Genomic DNA, 14060 nt, shown 5'->3' on the forward strand with positions numbered 1-14060 from the left:
CTAACGCGTCTGAATGTTACTTCTGAAAGGGAAATAGTTTGGCTTGGAGTTCACTGTAAAGACACGACAGAAAAGGAAGAAACTCCCACTTCAAGACTGAGTCAAGGTCAGCTCTGGCTTCCACTGACACTAGCAGGAATGGCATCAGACCATCCCCATGGCCTCTTGGCAAGCATCTCCAAGTCTGTTTCTTCACATTAAAGAACTAAACTCCCTTGCAGACACAGGGACACACTACTTTTATCCAACAACATGAAGACAGGCAGTGCTACTTGGCTACCTTGCCCTTCCTTCTTGTAAAGAATTCAGGACATTAATGCTTGTCCACCCACACCCTGACAGACAGAAAAAAACACAACATGCAAGCAATATGAAGGCACTGATAATGTATTTGGCCAAGAAAAAAATCATCTTAAGAAATTATGGAGTTTTGGTGACAGGTTAAATCCACTGGGGATGGCAGAAATTTCATTTTACAGAGGATCTGTAAGAGAATATAAGATATTTTAACAATTCTGCACGAACAGTTTGCTGCCCAAGCTCTCTCCCATTCTGGCCCATCATACTTGCTGTGCGTGATGCCATGGCTAGAAAAGAATATGCTTTTCTGCTCTGGAGGATAAGAGCATTCCAGTGCCCACTGGGATCCCAGTCTGGTGGCTGCTCCTCTGAACTGTGGGATCTGTTAGTTCACTGTGGTTCTGCTGTCCTACAACAAAGGGTTTGCAAACTACTGCAGCGCAAGCAGTAAGTAATGCACTTTCCACCTGTGAGTCCTGGTCTATCCTGACTAGTGGCACATGAGAAGGGGTTACTCCAAAATGCTCGCACACAAATGATGGCTCACAGGCAGCAGCCTGAGCCCCGCCTGCCCTGGAGAAGCCTAGCGACGTAGCTCATCCCAAGCACCAAGGGTCCAGGACTTCGCTGCTCTCAAAGATTCAATGAGATTGTGCTTACAGATGCTTTGGAGACATGGCTTGGAGGGTTTCACTGCCATTTCTCTTCCCTTCAGAAGGTGGTGCAGATACCCAATAGGGCAATGCCAAACGATTAGTCAATCAGCACCTTCAAGCAAAGTTCGTAGTGACAGCTACTAGCCAGTCCTGGTAAGGCTGAATGGTTGCTGAAGCAGTTGGTCCCTACAGCACTGCTGCCAGATCCGGCAAGGAAAGCTGTCCTTTTGCAGCACTAAAGCTTTGCACTTATTAACAACTATGCAGCACTGGGTTAATGCCAGCAGGCTGGGTAGCACCCTGCTCACGTGGTGTGCTGTGAACATTAACAGTTCCATTACCCACAGATGTGTCTGCTGGGCCACGGTGCAGCACAGCAGGGAGAACAAAGAGCCAGGTGCATGAACCACGCTCTAGGATGTTAGCAGCATCTTCTTCCATCATGACACACACAGTGTGCCCCGTGCACACTGCCAGCTTTCCCAGGAGCCAGCAGCGCTCCTCCCCACATGCATGCAGCCCACGGATGTGCGGCTGTGCAGGAGCACCTGGATCTGTCCTGGCTCCTTCATTCAGCAGGGCAGCGTGACTGCCAGGCTCCCATGTCATCTGCTGAACAAGGATGTGGCTGAAGGAGGATGTGGCACAGCTGAGCAGTTTCCATGGTCTCCATGGTTTCATTTCTCTTCAGAAACAAATCCCCTCACATCATCTTTGAACACACCGCTCAGCTTCCCTGTAAGGCACAGTGCAAAATGTGCTGCACTTGTCTGTGCTGCTGCATGCAGAAAAAACAGCACACAGTGTGGAGGATGCAAGCAAGAGGCTTCAGGCATCAATAAAATTGAACCTGGTGCTCTAACAGAAGGACTGAGCATAAAGACAGCAGAGAACAGAAATAAGCCCCCAAATTTACTTTTTGTTCTGAAAATTCCTTCTTTAGCATTACGTGGTGACTCAGCTATCCTATTCTCTCCTTGGATGGGCAGAAGGAAAATTATCTTCTTGCTCTTCATGACCGTTGTTATTCCATGCTGGTTTGAGGTCAAAACGATTACGAGATTCAGTGCAGACAGAGACACGGAAAGTCTATTTCGTCTACGCCAGCTGCTCGAACCTCAGCTTGCATTCAGCCATTCATGCTCCTCCTGTGTTACCTTCCATTGCCTCGCTGAGCAGTGCTGCTGTCCAGAGCTGTATGAAGGCAGCAGCCATTGCTCACCTTCACACAGCAGCTCACAGCCTGCCTCCATGTCATTTTGCACAGAAATTTTTACTCTGCGTTTTTACCAAAGTTATATTTTTTGGAGGGGTAGATTTTAACTTACTTGAAAGGAGTGCACATTCCATTTGAGTTCTCTGGCAGAATGCCCACATAATGCTTTTACACTGAATAGAGCCCTAAATGCTATGTGTTTAATGCTGATAAAACCCCAAAGCTGCTGTGCAGTCTGGTCCACGTTTTTCTTGGGAAGTAAAAAAAGGAAGAGCCAAAGCAAACTGCTCAAAATCACATCAGAAAGCCACGGTGAACCTGGGTTTGTCAGGCCAGCATGGCCATAACGCTTTTCTCTTAAAACTGTAAGCAGAATTGTTGCTACCCCACAAGAACATCACAGCAAAAAAACGTGCCTTGGACACAGGCTGTTTTAAATATGTTCTCCCAATTGCAATAGTATCAGATGGCAGTAATTTTGGAGCAGATTTTGATCCCCTTATTTATGTTGGCAAGCAGTTGCCTCCACAAATAGATCCACCACCTCCCATGTTAGCAACTGATTGTCAGTGGGAGTAAAAAGATCAGAGTCCTTTATCTCACTTCAATATTCTGGCTGCAGCAGGAGCAAAAACCCAAACCTAACAACACGCATATTGAATTTCCAACAAATCTAGCCTTTTTCAAAGACAGTAAAATAATTCACCTCCTGAAAAGCATCCATGGGCATCCTTACACAGGCAGGCACCAACACAACTCTCACTTATCAAGACAGTATCTGGACTAGCAAATAAAACAGTAAATGCCTCAAGAAAAAACAACCCCAATGTGCTGAGCTTAACAGTCAATACTTCCTTATAGCTTAGAGACTACGGTCAGGAGTCAGGGTGATTATATGGGCATCCAGAGCAGTGAAAGTAACAGCGATTGAGGTCAGCTCTAACATCAGCCAGCCAAGAACCAAACACAGGTTGCAAGAGATTTACCTGCAGAATGCAAGTATGTTGCCATGAACTCACTGATTTGTGAGCAAATGCTGCACCCTATAAAGAAAGCCATACAGAGCCATGGATCCCTTTCCATGGGAATATTCTGTTTATGGGGTGTTTTGGAAAAGCCAGCACCATTCAGTATTTAACAGCAGAGAATTGTCATGGGGGACTGAGCAAGCTCTGGGGTGGGCTGCCTTACTTCAGGTATGTTATTCAGGTAGGTTAGTTCACTAATAGTAGACAGTAAAACCTTGTATCTTTCCACTGAGGGAATAGGACACACAGCACAGTGAGAGCAAGAGCCTGAGCTGCAGGTGGTGGTGGTGAGTGCAATTACAGCTGGACACAAGGAGTGTCTGTAGATCTCAAGGATGAGAGAGAAGCTAAAAGAAAAGAAGAGATAAGGAAAGAAAGCAGTTTTGTCAATCCCAGGGATAAAAAAACATCTCGAGCTGAGCCCTTGGAAGGTATGAAATTGGCTGAAAAAAGTCATCATCGTGCTGGAAATACTTTTATTTGCTCTGAGCTTTGAGTCTTTAGGAAGGCCATTTCTGAGCTTTCCTCTGCCCCCTGGAGGCCAGGCATTTCATTAACAAACTGCAGGGGAAGGCGCTGCGGCCACGGCTCGGCTCCAGATAATTTTTCAGGAGCATCCCCTCAGGTGTGCCTGAGACAGAGCTCCTCTGACCCGGAGAGGGGGACAGCCCGCAGCTGGAGGGCCAGGCTTTGCCAAACACAACTGCTCCCTCACGTTAGGAAGACCAGATCTGCTCACACCGCTCAGCCCCTGTGTGGGCACACTGTGGGACGGCCGGGGCTCCACGTCCCCACAGCTGTGCAGCACCTCCCAGCCCGCCAGCCCCGGCGGGTAACCAGCACAGGGTAATGCAGCTCCCTGCTCAAAACGCCCCAAACTCATCCTTTTCCTAGAATCACAGAATGGTTGGAAAGGACCACAAAGATCATCCAGTTTCAACCCCCTGCTACATGCAGGATCGCCAACCACCAGAGCAGGCTGCCCAGAGCCACATCCAGCCTGGCCTCGAATGCCTCCAGGGCTGGGGCATCACAGCCTCCATGGGAAACCTTTTCTTTCCTCTGCCTCACCGATTCTTTCTACAAGACTTCTACCTGTTCTCTTGGCGCCATCTGACGGTGGATGAGCCGGGCGGCTCGTGCTGCTATTGACACAGAATAGCAGGGATTGGATTTGGGGACTTTTGTCACTGAATCCGTGGCTGACTTAACTCAGGAAACGTTTGGTTCTTACACAGAGAATATGACTGAAGTTCACAGCCATCCCCTGACACTGCTACAAACCTGGGAAACAAAGCAAACCTTCTTAAACCTCTTGCCAGCTCAGACAGCCACTGCAGTCATTTTTTTCCACACAAACACCTCTTTGAGGACAGGAAGGCGCTCAGTGTTCGCCGGCCAGAACACAGCCATGCACTGCAGCCCCCGGATGGTTCGAGGGAGGTGCTGGGCTGGCACCTCCTTGTACTGGGAGAATGGCAGAGTCCTGACCACAGGAGCCACACACCAAAATCTTCACAAGGCAAAGAGCCACAAGCCTGATGCTTTGTACCTCAGAGAGACACGGAGGCAGGAAGCTCTGGGAGGAGTCTTAAGCACGAGATGACAGCAGCTCCCCACAGGCTGTGTTTTCTGGGCTGAAGCTGAGCATGCAGCTGGGTGCTGAGGCACCTCAGCAACGTCAGAAGGGAGCATGTGCTGTCAGGTTCCCTCTCACACCTGGAATCCATGTCACTCAGCAGCTCTGATGACAGCACAGCTCGGCTGCTGGCCATGCATCAGAGCCTTGGCAGGGGAACCAACCATGCAAGACTGGTTCTGAGAGGAGCAGTAAGTGCTGGAGCACAGAGGCTTGTGTTGCTCCAAAGGCACAGAAATAGTGCTGGTTGTTAAAGGGATGATTAACCAATCCCCATGCCAATACTCCGCACTGCAGCTTTCCTCTCTTTTGCCGTGGTCGTGACAAAATGCTGACACAAACACACCACTGACATAAGCATACAAGGAGGGTGTCTGAAACTGCATACAATGATATATACACTATATATAATTAAATATATGTGTATACACAAATTTTATGTATACACACATTAAAAACTAAATATATATGCTATTGCATACAATACATTGCACACCTTCTCCTTGGAAGGCCATATCCCAAGGCAAGGTCTGCCCTAAAATCTGCAATATGCAGAGACTGTAAGGTGCACAGGAATCCTCATGAACTCTAAAGAAGTCTGTGGGATGGAACAGCTTTTAAACAGGTGTGAAAGGATAAGCAGGCTCTTCAGTGAGGCAAAATGCATTGTGCAAACAGTCTGATTCTGCTCTCGCATCAACTTTGCATCATTGCAACTCATGGTTTTCAGGAGTTACTCTCAGCTGACATCCATGCAAGTGCTGGAACAAAAATAGTGCTTACAGCATCTTTTCTCATTCCACCATTTAACTAGGGCAAAATTTGGATTGGTTGGGGGGACCAGCCCCATGTTTCTGTTCTAGACACATTCTACCTGCTGAAATGCAATGCAGAAGGATCTGCACGTGGTATGCACAGATCACTGTGACACAATGCCTTTCACCCGTAACTTCACAGCCTTCTGGGAGCAAATCACATGTACAGAGAATTATACTAATGAAAGATTACCCCTTCACTGGTTTTCTGCAAATCTGAAGAAGTGTTTCTTGTGTCATTGCCTGCATCCCCAGCATCAGAGCTGCTCTTATTTTCTTCCTCTTTGCAGTCCTTATCATCTTCATCTCCAGGAGATTTCCGTGACTGCTTGGAGGATTTCTAAAATGATCAACAACAAAGTTATAAAGCAAAAACTGAGCTTCAGCCTTAGAAAGACACTTTTATAATGTATCTGCAATGCAGATCTGCCTGATCATGTGTATACTGGGGAGGATACGTGGGGTGAAAAGTAGTTGGAGCTACTGACATCAGTGAAGCAAAAAGATATTCTGTGTTCAACACAGGTTGGCAGCACAGCTGACTGTAACACAGACACAGTAATAGGAGATGGGTATTAGTGTTGGGTCACCTGTAGGTTTTGTTAGTTAATGAAACAGATGGTGCCAGCTTGACAAAAGTTTTGATTAAACACAGAGATGTAAAATGAGAATAACATTAGCAGAACTGCTTTCCATATTTTTTAGTGCTGTCAGCTTTAATAAATTAACATTAAGGCCATGTGGAACCAATATATCTTTCCTACTCCCTTTATGTTATGCAATTCTACAGTACAAAAGGATAAACTGTGGCATTAAGCCACCATTTTCCTAATCCTCTGTTTGCCCAGAATCTTCTGCAGAGAAGATGGTAGACCAGACCTGAATTCCTAATGTAAAACATACAAAGGGGGTGAAATTACTTAAAAGACTTTGTTCAGCAGATGAACCACAAAAGCCCCTGCTCCTCCCCAAATTAAACCTGTATCATATTGTTTGCTTGCTTCTTTTCATTTCCATTATTTTTCACGTCCAGAAGAATAACATGAATGTGAATGAATGTGACTGCCAGACCTTCAACAGTTTTTTAAGCAAAGGACAGATATGGAGGTGGGCACAGAACTGGAGAAATGACTACAGCATTGCTCCCTTTCACACAGATGTCAAGAGAAGAATGCATTTCAACCTACAGTTGTCACCTGCACAGGTGATTACATTGGCCAGCCATTACAAGGCCCCCTGAGACACACTACCCTTAGCTTTCTCACCTGTGCTGCTACTTAGATATTCACAGGGTAGGGCAAGCACTAAAATGAAAGTAATTAATTACCCTACTTCTTGCTTACAGAATTAGTTCTTAGAATCACAGAATCAAAGGATGGTTTGAGTTGGAAGGGACCCTTCAAGGCCATCTGGTCCAACTCCCCTGCACTGAACAGGGACACCTACAGCTGACCAGCTGCTCAGAGCCCCGTCCTGCCTGACCTGCAGTGTCTCCAGGGACAGAGCACCCACCACCTCTCTGGGCAACCTGAACAGCTCTTCCTCACTCCCATTCTGTTGTTTACTGTACTGAAGTATTTTACAGACAGCTACAATGGGAGAAGCTGAGCACACCTGACCCTACGCTGCCTTTTACCACAATATGTGGGGCAGTCACACATCTCCAAGATGGAAGAAGTAAGCTTGAATTCTCCTAGACAAGGACCAAACCTCAGCTCACATTCTGCAAGGTGCACAACTCTTAAGCATTTCAATTGCTCCTTATGGGGACTCTAAATGTATCTAACTCCTCAACTCCTTGAAAACTCTGAGAATTTCTGGCTAACTTTGAATGAATTTTCTTTCCAGCCTTTCTGAACTCTTTCCATATACCTTCTCAAAGCATAAGCACAAGAACAGGGTAGAGAATTTCAACTGCTGCCTCTCCAAGGCTGTCTCAAACAGCAAGAGCACTTTCCCTTGTCTTGGTTGAACGCCATGGTTATGGTAGCGGAATTAAAATGCTAAAGAAGAAAGGACGGATTGCCACGAGGTGCATGATGTCTTGATTATAAATGCACATGGGTAACTATGGAAAAACTCAGAAGATTACCTTTGAAGTGTAGGATTTTTTTCGTTTTGAGCCTGCTTTTTCGTTCTTTCTTTTGCCTTTTCCATCCTCTTCTACCCGATCACCTTCCTCCTCACTGCTGGCATCTGCTGTATTTCCTCCTTCTCCCTCAGTTTCTGATGAGCTCTGTTGCTGAATTGCCTTTAAAGTAACAGTAGTGACAGAATAACAATACGAATATAAATAACAAAAATATCACTACATTCTGTAGTGTAGCTGTTCTGAATTAACAGAAAGCCCTAGTAATAGAGAACTCACACTTTAATCATTCTAGACAGGAAGAGCTCAGGATATTCTTGCAATTACCAAGAGAAAGGACTGTAAAGGCAGTTTTCTCAGTCACCACTTGAAAATGGTTATTAGATACAGATCCTGGGATAGCACATTCTGAAGGATTTACACAGAAACTGATCTGATAACAAAAGTGCATGGGCTGCAGAATTCAGGGCTGTGGAGAGACCTGGTGAGTTCTACTTTGGGCAAAGCTATGGAAACCCGTGGCTTTTGGCTGAACAGGGGAGACTTATTCTGGAGAAAAGATGGCTGTTATGGGCTCCCCAAAGGGCAAGAAAAAGTATTAGGAAAAAGCAAACACTGACCAGAAGGCTGAGAGCTCTTTGACAGCCCATCTCCCACAGCCTATTCACTACATTTTTTTTAAATCCCCAAGTGTATGCAAAACATCTGCAGAGCTGAAAATATAAAACAGGAACAGAGAGGGGCAGCAGCTTGTCTGCAGGTGGTCTGTATCTCTGGTTTGTAAGGGTTTCTGCTAATAATGTAATAGGCGTTTGCTATCTTCTGGAGGTGATTTCTACCTTCAAAGGACCCCATTTTTTAATGAGAAAAGTTCTCTGGCTTTATACAGCCCACTGACTGCTCTTCTCCCTCTCCCCCCAGCTGTGCTGACTTTTTCCTCCTGACCTCCAACAGGGAGAGCTGTTGCACAGCAGCTACAGTCTGGGAACAGCAGCCCCAAACTGCCTTCTCACCCCTCACAACACAGACAGGGGTATCCTATGTACTGTATGTGACCAATGTAAAGATCAAAAGTGCCACGACCTCGAGGTCTGGGTAAAATGCACTAAACTTGATATAAAAATAAACAACAGAAAGAAGTTGTGGTTTGGGGGAGTAAATAAAACCTTCCATTTTTAATGCAGCTAAATGTGCTGCAGAATCTTCCCCTTCACTACCCCAGAATATCAGAGGAAGCAAAGGGCTCTGCAGCACGATTGAAGCTCAGTTTGTCACAGAGTGCAGGACTACAGTTGTCTTTCTATTTTCTGTTACTCCAATCACCAGCTGTGAAACTTTTTAGCTGCAGCAAAACCAGGCCATTCCATCATCACTCATGCAACGTTTACATAGATAAGAAGTCTTCAAAGAAGGAAACAAGAAAGATAAGGAGAAATAGAAGTGAAACTCATTTACCTGATATCCAGTAAACTTTACTCCAGGGTTGTTTTCTATTTCCCACAGGCCTTCATTAAATCCTTTTCGTTTGTTCGACTTCCCAAACTTATCTTTGTATTCTTTATATGGGAAAAGGTCTTTGGGCCCCAGGAACGCACTGCATTTTAACAAAGGTAAGACACAAAAAAGGACTTAGACTCCTCCTGTTCAAATTAAAAACATTAACAGAGTAAACGTTTTTCTTATTCTTCTACTCATTCTCATTTTTTGTTTTTCATTTTATTTCTTCATTTGCCTACCCACTGGCTTTAGGTTACTGCTGTGAGTCTGATTTCATGGACTGGCTCACCATCCCCATGTTTGATGTTGCAAAATCATGCTGTGTCTCTCTAGAAACAACTAAACTGAGTCTCATTTATTATATTAACTGCTGCTGGGAACTGGCACTCAAACAGTTTATGAAAGGGATTACATGACGTAATTGCCTGCAATAGCAAGGGAGCAAACTTCCAATCCTATGTGTTACAATTCCACAAAGGCCTAAAAATAATATCGTAGGAAAAGAGAAAGCATTTAAGGAATGCCTAGAACTCAGGGGCAAAACCATGCCCCTCGTACTACTGGACAGAAAAAGCAGGGGAATTTATCATCATCAACACTACCAGCTTCTTCCATGGAACGAGCCCCCACGTGCTGGGTTCTGTGCAAGCACAATAAAAATGTTCTCTTTCCCAAAAATCTTATAATTTTGTATAAGAAGAAACAATGGGCGAGTATAGGCAGATGAGTAATACAAGGAAACAATGAGACACACAGGGTGCTTGTGGCCAAATTGTTTTTCAGACAGCACAGCAAAGGAAGAGTTTGTGCCCTGCTGCTCCATGTCAGCTACATGCTGTACCAACTAATCTTAGGTACAGACACCACAATGCATGTAAAAACAAAGAGAATGGTCATTTATCCTACTTTGCTTAATTTACAGCACAATTCTAAGTTCTTGTATAAAACTGAAGAAAGCACCACTTTCTTTCCATTGACTCTCTGTATCTGGTGCTTCCTGCGCTCTGTATTGCAGTACAAGGAGAGCTAATCGCAGAACTGGAGGGGCTGGAAGGGACCTCTAGAGATCACTGAGTCCAGCCCCCTGCAAAGCAGGCCCCTATCCACAAGTTGCATTAAAAATGTGAAGTTAAAATCATAACACAATGCTTCATTCCCACACGGAAGATTCCATGTCACCAAGGACCAGAGCTGAAGAAGTTTCACTGTCCTACACTATAATCACTGTCCTACTTTCCTGACCATCTCAGCAATTGCAGCTCACTCTGTGCTCTCTGTGAGTGCAGGGTCTGGAAGCCCACCCTCACAACTCAGTTATTCTCCTGACATGCTGGGTGCAGAAGCTGCCCATTCGTGCAGGTGGGCTTCTGAGCCGCAGCGATCTGCCCGACATCAACAAGAACAAGCACCTCTAACACAAGTAACAAAGAGAAACCTTAGGAAACTTTCCATAACTTTCCTCAATTTCTCTCAGCACTAACGTCTGGAAATATTTATGCAGTCTTATGTGTGATTCCATGTATAGTGAACACTGAAAATTTGTCCACGTCCTTGAAATGCATTCATTGCCATGGGAGTGTGTCACAGTTTCTACTGCTCAGTTATAAAACTCATGAGCTGCAATCCACATTATTGACAGTAAGGCTTCCTCGATTACCAGGGTAATAACTACAAAATGCTTCCCGCTTTCAGATGCTGCAGTAAGATCACAGACTACTGAAGTACAAAACAAAAGAGATTAGCAATTTGGGGCTCATTCACTCACAATAACAGCAGGCCGATTTTTTTCTTGAGAACCATTTTGAGGGAAAAAGTTTAAGATTTCATTTTGGTTTCTGATTTCAAAGCATCAAAAGTTTATTTATTGTTTATCTTCTTAGATAACCTCATGATAGCAGTAGTACTTTACAACATATAAAAACGTCTGATTATTTCATTACAGCAGCAGCAGGAAATATTTTAACTAGAAGCTATTTTGATTTTGATTATGCAGAAACTATCCTTAAGGGTCTTAAAAATGAAACATGATGCATGAGCTGGGGACCTTGTTATGTTATGGAGTATCTGTAAAACTCAGAAGAAAACAAAAGCATTGACTATAACTTCAAACCTCTAGAACTGAATTTAAAATGTGATCAGAATTTCATTTTTTCGTGTCTCTTTTCTTAAAAATTTCCAAAAAAGCATGTTCTTTGCAAGTAGGAGAGCTTTAAAATGTAAACATTACATGCCAAATGGAAATGGTGATTTTTTAAAAACTAGCTCAGATACTTTTTAAACTACAGTTTAAAATAGGCTAGAGGCTGACAAGGCGAAACTCTGTATTTGTAGCAATTACTATGAGACCTAACTTCCCCTCTCTGTTCTGATCCCTTTCTCTCCTGCCAGGTCAGCCAGCTCTGTTCTTCCAGCACTTGTGAGAGCTCCATCCCACAATATCCCCAGCACAAATCTCAAAGGAATGCATATATTTCAAAGCTATATGAGGATTGCGTGAGACTCTGGGGTCTGCTTCCTTTCATCTTACTGAGTTCTCATCCAGGGCAGGAGCCCAAACGTGTCTGAATACAACAGCCTGATCTCTGCTATCATGTACACCTACCTTCAGGTTTCACTCTGGTAAGTTAACACAAACAAGCTAGGCTCATATGACTTATCTCTAGTCTCCCAATGGCTTTAGTTAGGATTTGTTCCAATAAAACCAGTGGAGGCAACTTCAGCTGAAGTAGATGAAATTCTCAATGGAAAACACCTTGCTTGTTCACTTACGTTTCATGAGTCCCAAAAAAAAAGATGGGGTATTTATTTGCTGGAGGCTTCACAGCTCCTTCAGGGAGTTCATCAATCTGTGAGACAGAAAAGGACACAGCATTACTACAAACGGTGGGGCCTTGTGGCAGAGCCCCTGCCCAGCTGTGACAGAAACACTTTGGAGAGACACCAGAAGATCAACGGGCAAGGTTTTGATGATTTCATAAGCATTGCAATACATGAAGGTGATAAAATCTGGTCTGCTTAATTTTACTGTTAAACTTGGATACTGCCTTCTAAAAGCCTGGAGGGTAATTTGTCTGTCTCACAGGGTTACCTAAATAACTCCTACAGCAAGTGGGGAACAAATGGCATCTCTGAGACTCTGGAGCAGCAACACCAGCCCACCTCACACTGGTGGTGATGGTGGCACTCAGAGTGGAACACAGCGCACATCAGGGAAGAGGCTCCTGCACTCTCCTTTCCCTGGAGCCCTAATGCCTGCTTTTGGCCATTCCCCCGCCCCTCCATCTTGTCCAGTTCAAAGTTCACAGTCTCCTGCAACAGAACAGCAGAGCCCAGGTGCCTATCCGTACAAACCAGAAACAAAGTGCAGCTTCAAATAACACGGGGCCCAACAGTGCACAGGGTGGCGATGGGTTGATTGTTGGGCTCGATGATCTTAGTAGACTTTCCAACCTTAATGATTCTGTGATTCGATAATTTGTGAGATTTTTTCCAACCTTGATGACTCCAAGACAGTGCCTGTCCTACCAGAAATGATGCTTCTGGGCATATGTGAGCATCTAAAATGAAGTACCCAGAAAACTCTGGCTAAGAAGTGAGAGCCCAGTGAATCTAAAAACCTATAGGGCAACACTACAGAGCAGGTGAGTGGCTTGCTGCCTGCATTTTAAACAATTCCATCTGAACTTAAGCATACAGAATCCTGCCAAATGTCACTGGAACTGAAAGCAAGGTGCTGACATACCACTGCCATAAGAAATCTGCTCTTCAGTGCAGCCAAGAGAAGCAACCTGCCTGTTTTCACTCAGGAGGCCAGGCCCACATGTGCTTCTCTTCTTTATTCCAGCTGAAGGACCCCAAACACTGAATTCTTGTTGATTAATAAACACCAGATTGTTTTCAAAGGATGTTCTCCTTCACTGTAAAGCATCTGCTGGCTGTGCAACTCCCTGAGCGCTGACACTAATTCAGGTCCTTTTAGTCTTGCTGAAAGGACACCACGGGGGACAGAGAAACCAGAGCCTTGTTTGGAACATCACAGGGCTCCTCTCTGCGAAAGGACTGGGTGCTCGTCTTCTAGGCCTAAGTGAAATTATGCCTAAGTTAGAGAATGGATGAGACCTCCAGACCATGCCCTGCAGCCAGGGGCATAGCAGTGCAGGCTGCAGCACTGTGCTGGCACCCTTCTCTTATTTAACACAGCTGATGAATTGATAAATAAAAGGAGAATGCGCTACTCATATGCACACAAAGGGAAGATACACGCTGCTGGAAGGTGGAGGCTCCCATTCAGTTCTCATTCAGCTGCATGCAAGAAAGCACACAAACAACACAACAGGCTGTTGGAGGGCCTCTTCATCACCGGCAATATACAGGAAAAAGATTGCCAGATATTTCTCCAGAACTCATTATTTTCTGACATTCACTATTTGTTTTTAAGTAAGTGCCCATAATGTGATTATTAGTTCAATAATTCATGACTTAAATACAGTTATTAGACTGTAACAGCGAGAGAAAGTATGAAGGGGAAAACACTGTAACTCACTTTACAAACTGATAGCAAGGCAGGGAGATAATACATCTCACTCCACAACACATCATATGCTGCTCAATGCTACGCTTTGGAGCAACAAAGGCTGTGCTGGCAGTTTACCAAGCTCTGGGATAATACACCTTGACTGCCTGAGCACCACAGCCAGCCTCCTCTGCGTGGTGACAAGGACGATGTCCAGAGACAGACAAGAGCCCAGAAAAATGTGGGCTCCTGTGACTGAGACATACAACGTCTGCTGGAACAAGACAGGAGATCTCTTCAGTTGCCT

General features: G+C 44.8%; 1 protein-coding gene across 1 annotated transcript in view; it reads right to left on the minus strand.

Moving 5' to 3' along the window:
- HDGFL3 (HDGF like 3) overlaps positions 1-14060 on the minus strand; it is a 37076-nt gene that overhangs the window by 3902 nt on the left and 19114 nt on the right. Inside the window, exons 2-5 of the mRNA XM_042875696.1 lie at positions 12010-12086; positions 9199-9337; positions 7747-7905; positions 5848-5994 (exon numbers count right to left, since the gene is read on the minus strand). Of these exons, the coding sequence (XP_042731630.1) occupies positions 5848-5994; positions 7747-7905; positions 9199-9337; positions 12010-12086 (522 nt within the window). The remainder of the gene's footprint in view (positions 1-5847; positions 5995-7746; positions 7906-9198; positions 9338-12009; positions 12087-14060) is intronic.

The sequence above is a fragment of the Lagopus leucura genome, unplaced genomic scaffold, assembly GCF_019238085.1.
Source record: "Lagopus leucura isolate 7727_CA_CO unplaced genomic scaffold, USGS_WTPT01 Super-Scaffold_100015, whole genome shotgun sequence".
Lineage (NCBI taxonomy): Eukaryota > Metazoa > Chordata > Aves > Galliformes > Phasianidae > Lagopus > Lagopus leucura.